General features: G+C 37.9%; 1 protein-coding gene across 2 annotated transcripts in view; it reads left to right on the forward strand.

The window, feature by feature from the left end:
* ATL1 (atlastin GTPase 1) overlaps positions 1–14240 on the forward strand; it is a 70072-nt gene that overhangs the window by 43552 nt on the left and 12280 nt on the right. For both annotated transcript variants that reach the window (XM_004738749.2, XM_004738750.2), the window contains exons 7-8: positions 8037–8129; positions 9197–9335. In XM_004738749.2, coding sequence (XP_004738806.1) covers positions 8037–8129; positions 9197–9335 — 232 coding nt within the window. The remainder of the gene's footprint in view (positions 1–8036; positions 8130–9196; positions 9336–14240) is intronic.

The following is a 14240-nucleotide window of genomic DNA, read 5'->3' on the forward strand; positions in this document are numbered from 1 at the left end:
GCTCTGAGGCAAGAGGATAAGCCTTGGCTAACTGGCTCAGGGGATTGGCCATAAAAGGCAATGAGTCACTGATGTGTGCATGTTGTAATTTAGTACCTGCTTTGGCCTCATTTTTTTTATATATGTAAAAAAGAAAGATTTATGTAATTTGGAAGGTACTAATCTGGACTCTCATAGATTCTTCTCCAACTTTTCTGCTTATGTCCTTTGTGATTTTTGTTCAAAGGGATTCTTCAGTCTCTCTCTCTCTTTTTAAAGATTTTATTTGTCAGAGAAGAACGCACAAGTAGGGGAGTGGCAGGCAGAAGGAGAAGCAGACCTTCCCACTGAGCAAGGAGCCCGAGTAGGACTCAATTCTAGCACCCTGGGATCATGACCCGAGATGAAGGCAGTCTCTTTTTGAGTCATACGCACTGTAGGTATTTTTAGCCAATAAAGGACGTTGGTTTTTCAAGTGGATTTTTTCTTGCTGTATTTATAGGTGTCCCTATGGATAGGGTCCTGATTCTTAGAGAATAGAGGATATTTTGTTCTTCTTTTTATCTGGAGGACCATAAATTTGTTTTGATTTCTACTTTTTTAACTATTCAAGGCCCTCTGAAAAGTCAGCTATATATTGGAGATTTTTAAATTGACGATTTCTCATTCAAGCTTTTTTTTTCTGATTCCTGTATTTTATGCTTGAGCCCATTAGAAAAGAGAAGACAAGGTTTTTACTTTAGCTATTTAGATACCCAGAGGATTGTTTGAAAATTTCCTGAAGTCTATTTGTAATGTTTCCTATGATTGATCTTTATTTTGTTTACAATTTTGAATCTTTGACCAATTATTCTCTAAGAGAAAGTCTTCTGAAATGGCCTCATATGATGGTTTGTCTATTTTTCTTGCCCTCTAAAGGCTATTAAATGTTTTAATTTATCATGGTGGTTGTTGTTATTATTATTATTATTATTATTATTTTGAAGAGCTGGGTTGTTTGAATGTTCTCTTGGTCTTTTTTTACCCTATTGATTTTAATAATTTTTTTTCTCTATCTGAGGGATAACAATTAAGTAAACTAGTTGGAAAGGACTAATAGTTCAAGTCAGTAAATAGTTAACAAATCCTGAATTATGCAACAAATTTCTGTCTTCTTGGGTTAGAGAAATTTCTTGAAACTCAACTCTAGATCAGAGTTTAAATTCAGCTTCTATAGTGCCTTCTGGTCTAGCAGTTTGATGTTGTTTGGGAGAACGTGGCCAGTCCCTTTCTGCAAAAAGTCCTGCGGAAATCATTCAGGAGGTCAGGGGAAGGAGCAGGAGAGATTGAAGGGATAAAGTGAAGAGAAAACTGAAAGAGGTACAAGGAGGTAAGAGAATCAAATTGGAGTCAACTTTTGTTTTGAGGTCTCAGTTTACTAATTAAAGAGGCTAACTAATGAGTGTTTGATATTTTATTTTTATCTCTTAATTTTTATAGAGCTCCCCTTAACTGTATTAGTTATTTATTTTGACATTGTACAAAGATCACCATAATGACCACTGTCACTCTGAATTTTTTTGAAAAAGGTCATTTATTCTTCTAAGTGCAATAGCTAGGATTATAGTGCCATACAAATAGAAACCAAGCATTTTTCTGGGAGGAGGGTCCAGCTTTGATATATACAAGCCTGCAAAATTTGGTCAAAAGTGTGTGCTTTGAAAAGCAACTTGGTTCCTTAGGCCAGCAGAGGTCAGGATAGTGCTGTATAATCAATAATCTAATAGTCATTGATCCTGTGTTCTGGACTAAACACAGTGACTCACAGATTGACAAGACTGAGTGTCCCCTTAAAAGTTTTGTAGGGCTCCCAAGGCTAAGTTTGACTAATGAGTTTTGTGTAAATTTGCTGCCAGTTTAACAGACCTCCAATCATTAGTCTTTGGGGCATCTTGATTGGTCTGGAGATTTACTAAGTTTATGCATCTATCTGTTCTTTCTGGACCACTTCCCCATACATTCAGTGACATGAAGCAATTCAAGACAAAGGAAAAATACACGAGGCAAGACTTTATATGAATTACCAAGCAAATGAAAGCAAAGCAGGGAGCAAAAGCATAAAGAGATAATAGCAAAAGTATTTACTGAATGGTATACCTCCAAACCCGAAGTTCTAATAACCTTATACAAAAATTGGGTCTAATTACTTATCAAATGAGTACTCTTTCAAAACTAAAGGTTGAATTGCCCTATACAAAGACTTAAAACCAATGACCTTATATGAAGACCTATTGGGTCTTTATAACAAAAACCCTAGGATAAATGAATCAGTGACAAGAGCTCAATGAAACAAATCAGAACTTAAATCAGATAATTGTTGAGACATTCACCTGGAGGTAAATTTGAAGGACAAATGGAATTTTGGAACAAGGGACAAGAAGAATTCACCTGTTAGTCTGAGGGTCAAAGGACTGCTGCCTTTGAGGGGCATCCAGAACTGTCAAAGGATGAGACCGCCACTCAAAATCTGATACAAAAACCAAAGCTGAATTTATTGCTTTATTAAGTATAAGATATATGTTGGTGAGTCTTAGCCTTGCTAAGCAGAGCAAACTAACAATTATATGTAGGGTTTAGGAATTTGTTTTGAAGTTACATGGTTTACAGAGGCAAGAATAGGTTGATGTCAGGTTTTTTTTTTAAGTTTTTTTAATTTATTGGACAGAGAGAGAGATCACAAGTACGCAGAGAGGCAGGCAGAGAGAGAGAGGAGGAAGTAGGCTCCCTGCTGAGCAGAGGGCCAGCACCCTGGGATCATGACCTGAGCCGAAGGCAGAGGCTTAACCCTCTGAGCCACCCAGGCGCCCCTGATGTCAGTTTTAAAATTTTTGTTGCTATGGAATACAACAACAACGTTTGTTTTTTGTTGACTACGGAGAGGAGAAATGGATTGACATCAGCCTTAGTGAATCTTCTGGAGTGAGTCTTTCACTACTTAGCTGACTTTTAAAGTATGAATCTGTCACACATGGGTAGACATTCAATGGGCTATTGATTGAAGTGAGTTGTACTTAGATGGGTTTAAAACAAGTTCTAAACTGTGTGCAGTTGTTTTCTGAAACTGAAATTAGAACTGAAATTGATTAAGTGGTTAAAAACCAGTTCAGTCATTTACTTGCTACAAGGCTGTAGAACAGTTAGTCTGTTACTGAGAGCTTGGGAGTTTTTTTTTCACATATTTGTAATGGATGTGGTCATACATTTAGCATTATGTTGCTAATAACATAATGTTATGTTGCATTATTTCATATAAGTTTTTATTCTGGCACAATTAACACATGTATTTATATATTCTGTGTATTTGTAATATTAATAGCCATTAATATGTTATATTAATATGCCGTAATTTGAGTAGCCATTTTCCTGTTGTTGAGCATTTGGATTTTTTCTGTTTTTCACTCTCACTCATAGTAGTGCTATAACACTCCTTTTGAATAACTTCCTGAAGGATATAGCCCTGAAAGGGAAGTTAACAAGGGTTATAATTTTCTGATGATTAAAAAACTATATGTGATCACTGGTGGGATATGGACAGCATGGATCCCATCATTTGCCCCATTTGCAGACTGGGATTAATTCGTTAAAGAAGTATTTGTGACTTGAAATATTTTCATCTGAGCAAATTAGGGTAATTTATATTTTTGATTTTTATCTCTACCCATATGTATGAACAAATCAAGATTCAGCATTGTGGAAAAACTGATGACTTTGACATATGGACTGAGATTCATAGAATTCCATGCATTTTTAATATAAAGTAGACAAATTATCTTGGGAGGGGATGGGGACAGTAGGTGTGCCATAGCTGGTTTATACCAGTTCATGAGAACTAATTAGTAAATGTTTGGGAATTATATAAGCCAACTATTAAATTGCTAGTAGCTTGGATCAGCGATGGTGGGCATATTTATACCACAGAAATGGTCAAATGCTACAAAATCAAGGCATTTTGTTCTTCTGGGAGAGCCAGTTTACCAGCACATCTCTGGATGGGACCGTTAGGCAAGGAACTTGGGAATTTGATACTGTAGATAGATGGATAGATAGAATATAGATTAATGATTTTAGAAAATAAGACTTGATATTCGATCCTATGCTACATATGGTCCTTATTTTTTTTTTAATTTTGAAAACAGCTTTATTAAGATTTTAACCACAGGAAACTATGTGAAAGGCTAAGGACATTTTTTTTCAGTTTATTTTATTTTATTTATTTTATTATTTTTTTATTTCTTTTCAGCGTAACAGTATTCATTGTTTTTGCACCACACCCTGTGCTCCATGCAATCTGTGTCCTCTCTAATACCCACCACCTGGTTCCCCCAACCTCCCACCCCCTGCCCCTTCAAAACCCTCAGATTGTTTTTCAGAGTCCATAGTCTCTTATGGTTCACCTCCCCTTCCAATTTTCCCTCAACTCCCTTCTCCTCTCCATCTAATATGGTCCTTATTATATCAACTTAGAAAGATGCCCAGTGAAAAAGACCAACCAAATTCCCCCCAAAAAATGCAAAATACAGCCAAATCCACATACTTGGTTTCATTTATCTTGGTTCGTGAACCTCTATTTTGCAAAAATTACTTCTTAGCTAAGCTCTGTTTTCAAAAATATGTTATTTTGAAACATTTAGGTAGAAATGTTCTGAATACAAATTATTATGTTTCATTTTGACATAAATGGGCCTCTGTTAAAGACAGTGGACTGTTTAATATAGTGGATAAAGGCATTTTATTTTTTTTTAAGACTTTATTTTTAAGTAATGTCTATACCCGAAGTGGGGCTCAAACTCACAGCCCCCCAATTTTAGGAGTCACATGCTGTTCCAACTAGCCAGCCAGGTGCCCTAGTGGTATTTTGAAACTCTCCTCTCCATAAGAATCACTCCTTTCCCCACAAAAATGCACAAATACGCACCACATACACACACAGTAAACAAAAGTAAAATAAAATAAAAAAATTTAAAAATCCATGATGCAAACCAAGAAGTGCCGCCTGGCTTTGGGAGAGAAACTGTGAGCCAAGGATTTTATTTTCAGCAAAACTGACTTTCAAATAGAAAGTCACAACTGCTACAATAGGTCACAAACTTATCAACACATAAGAATGCAAAGAATATTGTTTTTATGAGCCCTTAATGAGAAAGCTACTGATGAATGAACTTCAGATAAGCAAAGATGTTATAATTTCACCAAAGGACTGATAATCAGAAACTCTGTGCCTCCTGATAGAAGAGCACTCCGCAAAAAATTATGACCTGAGATCAAGGCTCTGTACCCAGCTGCCAATTTATAGGAAATCTAGAGGACAGAGAGCATGCTGAACTGCTTGTGAATATGCAGTCAGCAAGGTCCAGGTTATGGGAATTTTTACAGGTCAAAGTCCTAGGTTCTTTAGTAGATAAACTGTAAGGGGAAAGAAGAAATGGAGGAAGAACCCAGAGATTAAAAGAGAATTAAGAGTGGGGCGCCTGGGTGGCTCAGTGGGTTAAAGCCTCTGCCTTCAGCTCAGGTCATGATCTCAGAGTCCTGGGATCGAGCCCTGCATCAGGCTCTCTGCTCAGCGGGGAGCCTGCTTCCTTCTCTCTCTCTCTGCCTGCCTCTCTGCTTACTTGTGATCTCTGTTAAATAAATAAATAAAATCTTAAAAAGAGAGAGAGAGAGAGAGAATTAAGAGAGAAAAAAAGAGAATTAAGAGACATATCAGCAAAAGGGCCTGGGTGGTTCCGTCAGTTGGGTGTCTGACTTTGACTTGGGTCAAGATTTCAGGGTCCTGGGTTTGAGCCCCACATTGGGCTCCCTGCTCAGTGCTCAGTCTGCTTCTTTCCCCCCTTGTGCTCTCACTCTCAAATAAATAAACAAAATCTTTTAAAAAATCAACACATTTTAATAAGCAAGAATAAAATATTGTTAGAAGCTCAGAAGGTATAAAACTTTTAGAAAGATCATTTAAAGATCGCTAATTTCATAAAAACTACTGATTTTTTCCCTCCAAGTCCTACTTTTCTTCCGAAACTAAAATTTGCAGTCTGTCTTAAGCATATCAAAGCATGCCTTTAGGGGCGCCAGGGTGGTGCAGTCAGTTAAGTGCTCAACTCTTGGTTTCAGCTCAGGTGGTGATCTCAGGGTCCTGAGATTAAGCCCCACGTCTGGCTCCATGCTCAGCACAGAGCCTACTTGGGAATCTCTCTCCTCTTCCTCTGCCCCTCCCACTCATGCTCTCTCTCTCTCTCTCTCACTCTTTCACTCTCTCTAAAGTAAATAAATGTTTAAAAAAATAAAAAGCATGCTTTTATCAGAGCCCAGGTTGTAAACTACAACACATGTGTGATGTTCCTGTTGAGCCGTGCCGCAGGGGTTTTGAGGTCGCCCGGGTTTAAATGCTAGCTGTGCCATCTCTCTGTGCCTTTGGCCAAGTCACTTAATGTCAGGTGGTGGGGCTTTTTAGATTATCTCTTCTGAAAAGAATCATAAATTATAACCTATCTCTTGGCTGTTGCAGGAATGCGTGAAATATCATGTGTGTAATTCCTGGCATTGTGGTTGGTATATAATAAGCTGTTCAAGGAAAGCGGCTGTTTCTTTGGTTTCAAAAGGTCGGGGGTGAGGCCCAAGAATTCTATACTTTTAAAAGTCTTCCAAACGATTCTGATGATTATTCTAATTTTGGAAACACAGTCCTTGATAAAATCCAGTCTGGATGTGAACAAATATTCAGCTTCAAGGATGTTTATCAGTGCATTTCTTAGAATAATAGAAAAACTGAAAAACGTCTAGTAATGGCAAAATAAACTATGGTCTATCCATTAGCTAAAATATGTGACCATTAAAATAAAACTCCCAGAGCCAACACAGCACTAACTCTGTGCAGGCACCTTCCAGAGAGGCCTTATGCATGTCTCGGTAGTCCTGTGAGGTGGGTTCTATTAGCATCATACTTAATGGATGAGGAAACTAAAAATGTACATGGCATTACAAATAAGTTGTGAAACAGAAACATTTCTGAACTATCAATAATAATTGTTTATGATAAAGAATGTGGCCTTGTTAGAGGACAGACAGAAATAACTTTCTAACAGATTATTTCAAAATCATCATGCAATGAAGTGATCAAATCATTTGCAGCCAAAAACAGTAGGGAAAAAAAGCTATTACAAAGGTATGTTAGTTGTTTTTTTTTTCTGGATTTGTGTTAGTGTGTTTGTGTATTTGTCAGCTTTTTTTTTTTTTAAAGATTTTATTTATTTATTTGACAGAGATCACAAGTAGGCAGAGAGGCACAGAGGCAGGCAGGGAGAGAGAGGAGGAAGCAGGCTCCCTGCCAAGCAGAGAGCCCGATGCGGGACTCGATCCCAGGACCCTGAGATCATGACCTGAGCTGAAGGCAGCGGCTTAACCCACTGAGCCACCCAGGCGCTCTATTTGTCAGCTTTTAAAAAAATTTGTAATTGGTTATTTCTCTCATTCTAAATAAATATTCCATCTGAAGCCCAATTATGTATTTATTTTCCTATTGAGCCCTCCCCCCAACGGATTGTATAAGCTTTGGGCCCCACTAAACCTGGATTCTTACCCATCCATACCATGTATATATACTGAGAGCCCCTGAGGAAGAGAATGGGACAACTGTAATAGAGGAAAAATACTTAAAGGGATGATAAAACTCTCCTCAAATAAAACTCGAGTCTTCATAAAAAGCTGTCCCCAAATTGCCAAGATGAATGCATGCCACCAAGAGATGAGAGACAGAGGTGCCCTCAAACTGGCTGAATGGCTGTGTGTGTGAATACAGTCAGTTTTGGGGCAGCTTTCTGTTTTTACTTAGTGGGAACAGGAAGATTGATTCCTAGGGAATAGATTGCTCAGAAACTTTCAAAGGTTTTATGTTTGCTTTCACAATTCCACAGTGTGGTGTAGAACACTATTCAAATGATAATAATACATTTAATTGGTTTCAGTATAAAGCTCAGGGAGGCCATTAAAAGTCCCCTCATCAATCCTTTCTTCTTATTGTTTCTTAGAGTCTGATATTTCTTGTTCGGGACTGGAGCTTTCCATACGAATTTTCATATGGAGCTGAAGGTGGCTCCAAATTCTTGGAAAAACGCCTCAAGGTTGGTTAGATATTAAGGTGCATGAAATTTCACCAGTAGTAATCTAGAATTACTTTTGTTGAATGATTTGCAGAATGGATACTTATTAGATACAATCTTATTTGACCCTTCTATTGTCTCTACAAAGATTGATATTTAATACATACTTTCAGAGTTATAGCTTTAAATATTATCAATAATTATGATACAGGTAATTCTTGTGTAGATAATCTACAAAACACTGACTTATTCCAAGATAAATCTTTTAATTAGAATAATTAAATCCATTCAAGACTGACAGTACAAATATCTGGATTCATGTTTTAGTAGAGGTTTAAAAGTCGATTTAACAGAAAATATCTCATTTTGAAATTCCCAAAGTCAGTCTTAGAACATTTTGCTAATGGTTCACAGAAAGTGAAATTAGTGGATTCTCCATTTTCAGTATCAGGATAGTTCAATATTGAATGAATTGTTTACATTGGACAGATACCACAACAAGTAACTATGAAGAAAAAAATTTTAATCAAGATTAAATAAGGTTTCATGATAGTCAGGATCTCTTGTCTTTTTAGGTTTATAATTATTTTTAAGTAGTTGTACTATTAACTGTCAAATACATTTGAAAAAACAGGGACAGTTTAGCTTATAAATACCCAACTATTCAGATGCCTTTCTAGAATCTAAATGTATACCTACCAGGTGACAAGAGGCTGTCTTGAGTATCTCCTGAAAAGAAGGTAGGAATATCTTATGATCTATTCATGTTTCTTATGAGTACTTCAAATTAAAATTGGAATTTTAAGAACTAGCTAGAATAAAACCCCACTAATTTGTACTAAAAAGTGGGAAGGCCCATCTGAGTTAGCATAAGGGTAAACATTTGTTAATTCTAATAATAATGCCATAGGTATGCTATATTTAGATATGGCCGTTTACCCAAGACTTTATTTTTTCTTTAGTATCAGCCCTGTCATGTCATTTTTATCACTGTGGGACCAGACAACTGTAGCAAATAGATGTCACAGAATTCTCTTGGAATTCAATTATGATGAAAGTAGTTTAAACTTTAGAATGATTTACTGCAGGTCTCAGGGAACCAGCACGAAGAACTACAGAATGTTCGAAAACACATCCATTCCTGTTTCACCAAAATTTCCTGTTTTCTGCTACCTCATCCTGGCTTAAAAGTAGCTACCAATCCAAACTTTGATGGAAAACTGAAAGGTTTGTCTTTTAATGAGTATGTTTACATTACTTATCCTGCTTATAAAATTGTCATTTTATCTATTGGGCTTATAGCTGCTCATTTGGATTATCCACATATGTGAGGCTGATGGCTGAAAATTGTCGAGAGAACTGGGAATCCTGGGCTGGTACTAGAACACCTCCTTGGTGAACTATGGGATCTATGGGTACTTAATATACACACGGAGAAAACGGGCAAGATCCTGTGTTCACCTGGGAGGCAGTGACTCTCCCCTCTTCACAGAGGTCCTGCTCACTTCTGTGCATTGAGAAATGCTCCTTAAAGTCTTCCTGTTAAATTTTCCTTATTTACATTAGAGGAGAAAAGTAGATGTCTATATTATCTGAATGCTTTAAATTATATAATTATTGTTATAAGTTATATAATTAGAGATCAAAAGAAACATTGCATAGTTCTGAATTCAAGCTCTTTAAAAATGTTACTGAAGAATTTAATTATAAATTATTAAAAGCTTCACTAAAAATGAAATCCTCTTCTGAATGAGGACCCGTTTCTGAAAAACCCAAAAGCCCTAGAATGTTCTTGAGACAGTGTATGATAATAGTAGTTGCTTGCCTAACAGAGGCATTACTAACATTTTAAGATTCCAAAGCAACTCAACTTTTTAGAAGAAGGGGTGGGATGGGGTGGGGTGGACGTAGAGGTCTGAGGAAATACAAGTATTTCCTAATAAATAATCACTGGGTCTTTAGATATTTGCTTTGTGATTAATACAAAGTAGTAAAAGACATTTCTGATTTTTATACTTATAAGCCTGGCATTGAATATACATGCCACTGAGCTTAGACATTTATTTACTGTGGCCTTTCTGCCCTGTGCCAGGGTTGGTGAGAGAGTGACGCAGCAAGCTTTTCAGCATAACTCTTCTCAAAGGACTTTAAAATTCCTCTTAAGAAAGGACAACATAATATGTGTCCACCTTAATGGAACTGGCGGGTTTGAAAAGCAAACCTATTCCCCCCACCCCACTACCCCGTGTCCATGGCATTTATACTCAAGATACCTTCCATTTAACTATGACAGTATCATAAATAGAATCCCACATTTCTCAGTCATTAGCATTATTTCTGTACATGTTTTAAATTATCTTTATATAACAGAACAGGTAGCAGTAAGTACACATTAATGCAAGAACTGCAGGGTTCTGTCATTTCATTATCACTTATGAAATTCAGCCCTCCGAAGAGCACAGACTTCTTGAAACTGTATCGTTACCTAATGCCTTCATTTGAATAAATGATGTAAAGAGAGGGCTCCCACAAGGCCCCTCTTTCTTCTCTGGAGTTGGGGAGTCATAAACAGGCAGGGGAGGAGCAGGCTTTCAACAAGAGCCCTTTATTGGGACAGAAGAGTACTCTGGCTTGTTCCATTCTTGTGGTATTCAGTGACAGTTCTTAAATTAACTGATACATGGTGGAGGGAAAGAGCTGAGGGAGAGAGTTTAAGACAAATCACAGAGATAAAGAACTTCATCTTTTAATAGATTTGTTTCCCATCAAATTTTACTCACATGTCTACACATATATTAACCCACACAGTTGCTCTATAGGCATCCCAAAATTATCAGTTTACCAAAGTGGCTAGCCTGAGAGAAAAAGAAATGAAAAGCAGCTTCAGGTGCCCATCAAAGATGCATTTTGATGAGGCTTTATAGGACTCCTGCTGAATCTATGTGTGTTAAAGTGTTCATCTCAGCCTCAGTTTCTCCTAGGGCAGTTCTGAGAGTCACCTATCCATGTTGTTTTTCAAGCCCAGTCTGAAACTTGTAAGTTGATGTGGTCTCTGTCCAGGATGTCTTGTCCACTGGCTATGCTGTATTCCAGAGGGTTGACATCTGAACCCTCTAGGGAAGAAATGTCTCTGAATAAACAATTGTGCAAAAACTTTTCATTGGTAATTCTCACATATTCTTTCATAAACTTATAGGAATAACTTTCTAGCTCACTACCTATATTTGTAATTGTTATAATTACTATATTGTTCATGGTCCTTCACATCATTGAAATTATCATGCCATTTCCCATATTATATGAAACATATAATACCATGATTCCAATTAACTGCTATTAATTTAACAACATCCCACATGGGAAATCGCGAGGATCAGATTTGTTCATACTCCATTCAACCAGCTCTTTCTAAGTGCTCACTGAATGCCTCTCTTAGCTTAGTAAATCTTCTAATTAACAAGGAGTTACCTTCCTTTTTGAGGTTGCTCTGTGTTTAGTCCCCCATGTAGAATGGCAAGTGACCACACCATAAATTGTGGCGATACATCCTTAGCAGCTTCAGTTAGACTTCAGGAAGCAGATCCAAACACCACTGCAAGGTAATTATTTTTAAAAAGGTGTTTCTAATGAAGGTAATCCCGAGAAAGCATCTTCCCTGGGTGATTACACGGCAGTCCTGCACCAGTGCATCTGCGGGCAGAGTTCTTACAAAGTACGTTATCACGTCCCCAGTGATTGTGACAGATAACCACTTTGGCCCAGCCCCTGGATTCCTGGCAAAGTCGGACTCTTGTGGCAAAAATGATTGAAGAAATGATGGAAACAGAACATCACCCCGAATAATCATCTGCCCACACATATTTATTTGCATTCTTGCAGAGGCCCAGAGCTAGTTAGTGTGCCTCTGTAAACTGAAATGGTCTGCAGGTGTTCTGGGTCATGTGTTTACGGTGTTGACTAATACCATTAGCAAGAGCTCACCACCTGTGTATGCTAGGAATCTCTGGTTTGTGCTTTCTGAATCCAAAATTGGAATAGTCTCAGTGAGAACCAAGACCGTGGCTCATGCCATCTTCAGGACACATTTTTTTTTAAATTTTTTATTTTTATAAACATATATTTTTATCCCCACGGGGACAGGTCTGTGAATCACCAGGTTTACACACTTCACAGCACTCACCAAAGCATATACCCTCCCCAATGTCCATAATCCCACCCCCTTCTCCCAAACCCCCTCCCCCCAGCAACCCTGTTTGTTTTGTGAGATTAAGAGTCACTTATGGTTTGTCTCCCTTCCAATCCCATCTTGTTTCATTTATTCTTCTCCTACCCACTTAAGCCCCCATGTTGCATCACCACTTCCTCATATCAGGGAGATCATATGATAGTTGTCTTTCTCTGCTTGACTTATTTCACTAAGCATGATACGCTCTAGTTCCATCCATGTTGTCGCAAATGGCAAGATTTCATTTCTTTTGATGGCTGCATAGTATTCCATTGTGTATATATACCACATCTTCTTGATCCATTCATCTGTTGATGGACATCTAGGTTCTTTCCATAGTTTGGCTATTGTGGACATTGCTGCTATAAACATTCGGGTACATGTGCCCCTTTGGATCACTACGTTTGTATCTTTAGGGTAAATACCCAATAGTCCAATTGCTGGGTCATAGGGTAGTTCTATTTTCAACATTTTGAGGAACCTCCATGCTGTTTTCCAGAGTGGCTGCACCAGCTTGCATTCCCACCAACAGTGTAGGAGGGTTCCCCTTTCTCTGCATCCTCACCAGCATCTGCCATTTCCTGACTTGTTGATTTTAGCCATTCTGATTGGTGTGAGGTGATATCTCATTGTGGTTTTAATTTGTATTTCCCTGATGCCGAGTGATATGGAGCACTTTTTCATGTGTCTGTTGGCCATCTGGATGTCTTCTTTGCAGAAATGTCTGTTTATGTCCTCTGCCCATTTCTTGATTGGATTATTTGTTCTTTGGGTGTTGAGTTTGCTAAGTTCTTTATAGATTCTGGACAGTAGTCCTTTATCTGATAATCTGATATGTCGTTTGCAAATATCTTCTCCCATTCTGTTCAGGACACATTTTTAATCCAAATATGTGATTATATGCTTGTTACTTTAATGATCATTACCACATTTGCTGTTGCATTAGACACCCAGGTGTATCTTATTCCATTCCAATTTTATAAGGGAATGGGGGTGGAATTGAAATACATGTAATACATGGAAGTGATTTTGAGGATTTTATTTATTTATTTATTTAAATTTTTTTCTTTTCAGCGTAACAGTATTCATTATTTTTTCACCACACCCAGTGCTCCATGCAATCGGTGCCCTCCCTAATACCCACCACCTGGTTCCCCCAACCTCTCACCCCCCCGCCCCTTCAAAACCCTCAGATTGTTTTTCAGAGTCCATAGTCTCTCATGGTTTACCTCCCCTTCCAATTTCCCTCAACTCCCTTCTCCTCTCCATCTCCCCTTGTCCTCCATGTTATTTGTTATGCTCCACAAATAAGTGAAACCATATGATAAGTGACTCTCTCTGCTTGACTTATTTCAGCATAATCTCTTCCAGTCCCATCCATGTTGCTACAAAAGTTAGGTATTCATCCTTTCTGATGGAGGCATAATACTCCATAGTGTATATGGACCATATCTTCCTTATCCATTCATCCGTTGAAGGGCATCTTGGTTCTTTCCACAGTTTGGCGACTGTGGCCATTGCTGCTATGAACATTAGGGTACAGATGACCCTTCTTTTCACTACATCTGTATCTTTGGGGTAAATACCCAGTAGTGCAATTGCAGGGTCATAGGGAAGCTCTATTTTTAATTTCTTGACGAATCTCCACATTGTTCTCCAAAGTGACTGTACCAACTTGCATTCCAACCAACAGTGTAAGAGGGTTCCCCTTTCTCCACATCCTCTCCAACACATGTTGTTTCCTGTCTTGCTAATTTTGGCCATTCTAAATGGTGTAAGGTGGTATCTCAATGTGGTTTTAATTCGAATTTCCCTGATGGCTAGTGATGATGAACATTTTTTCATGTGTCTGATAGCCATTTGTATGTCTTCATTGGAGAAGTGTCTGTTCATATCTTCTGCCCATT

This window comes from Mustela putorius, unplaced genomic scaffold (genome assembly GCF_011764305.1).
Source record: "Mustela putorius furo isolate JIRA1106 unplaced genomic scaffold, ASM1176430v1.1 tig00000129_pilon_pilon_pilon, whole genome shotgun sequence".
NCBI lineage: Eukaryota > Metazoa > Chordata > Mammalia > Carnivora > Mustelidae > Mustela > Mustela putorius.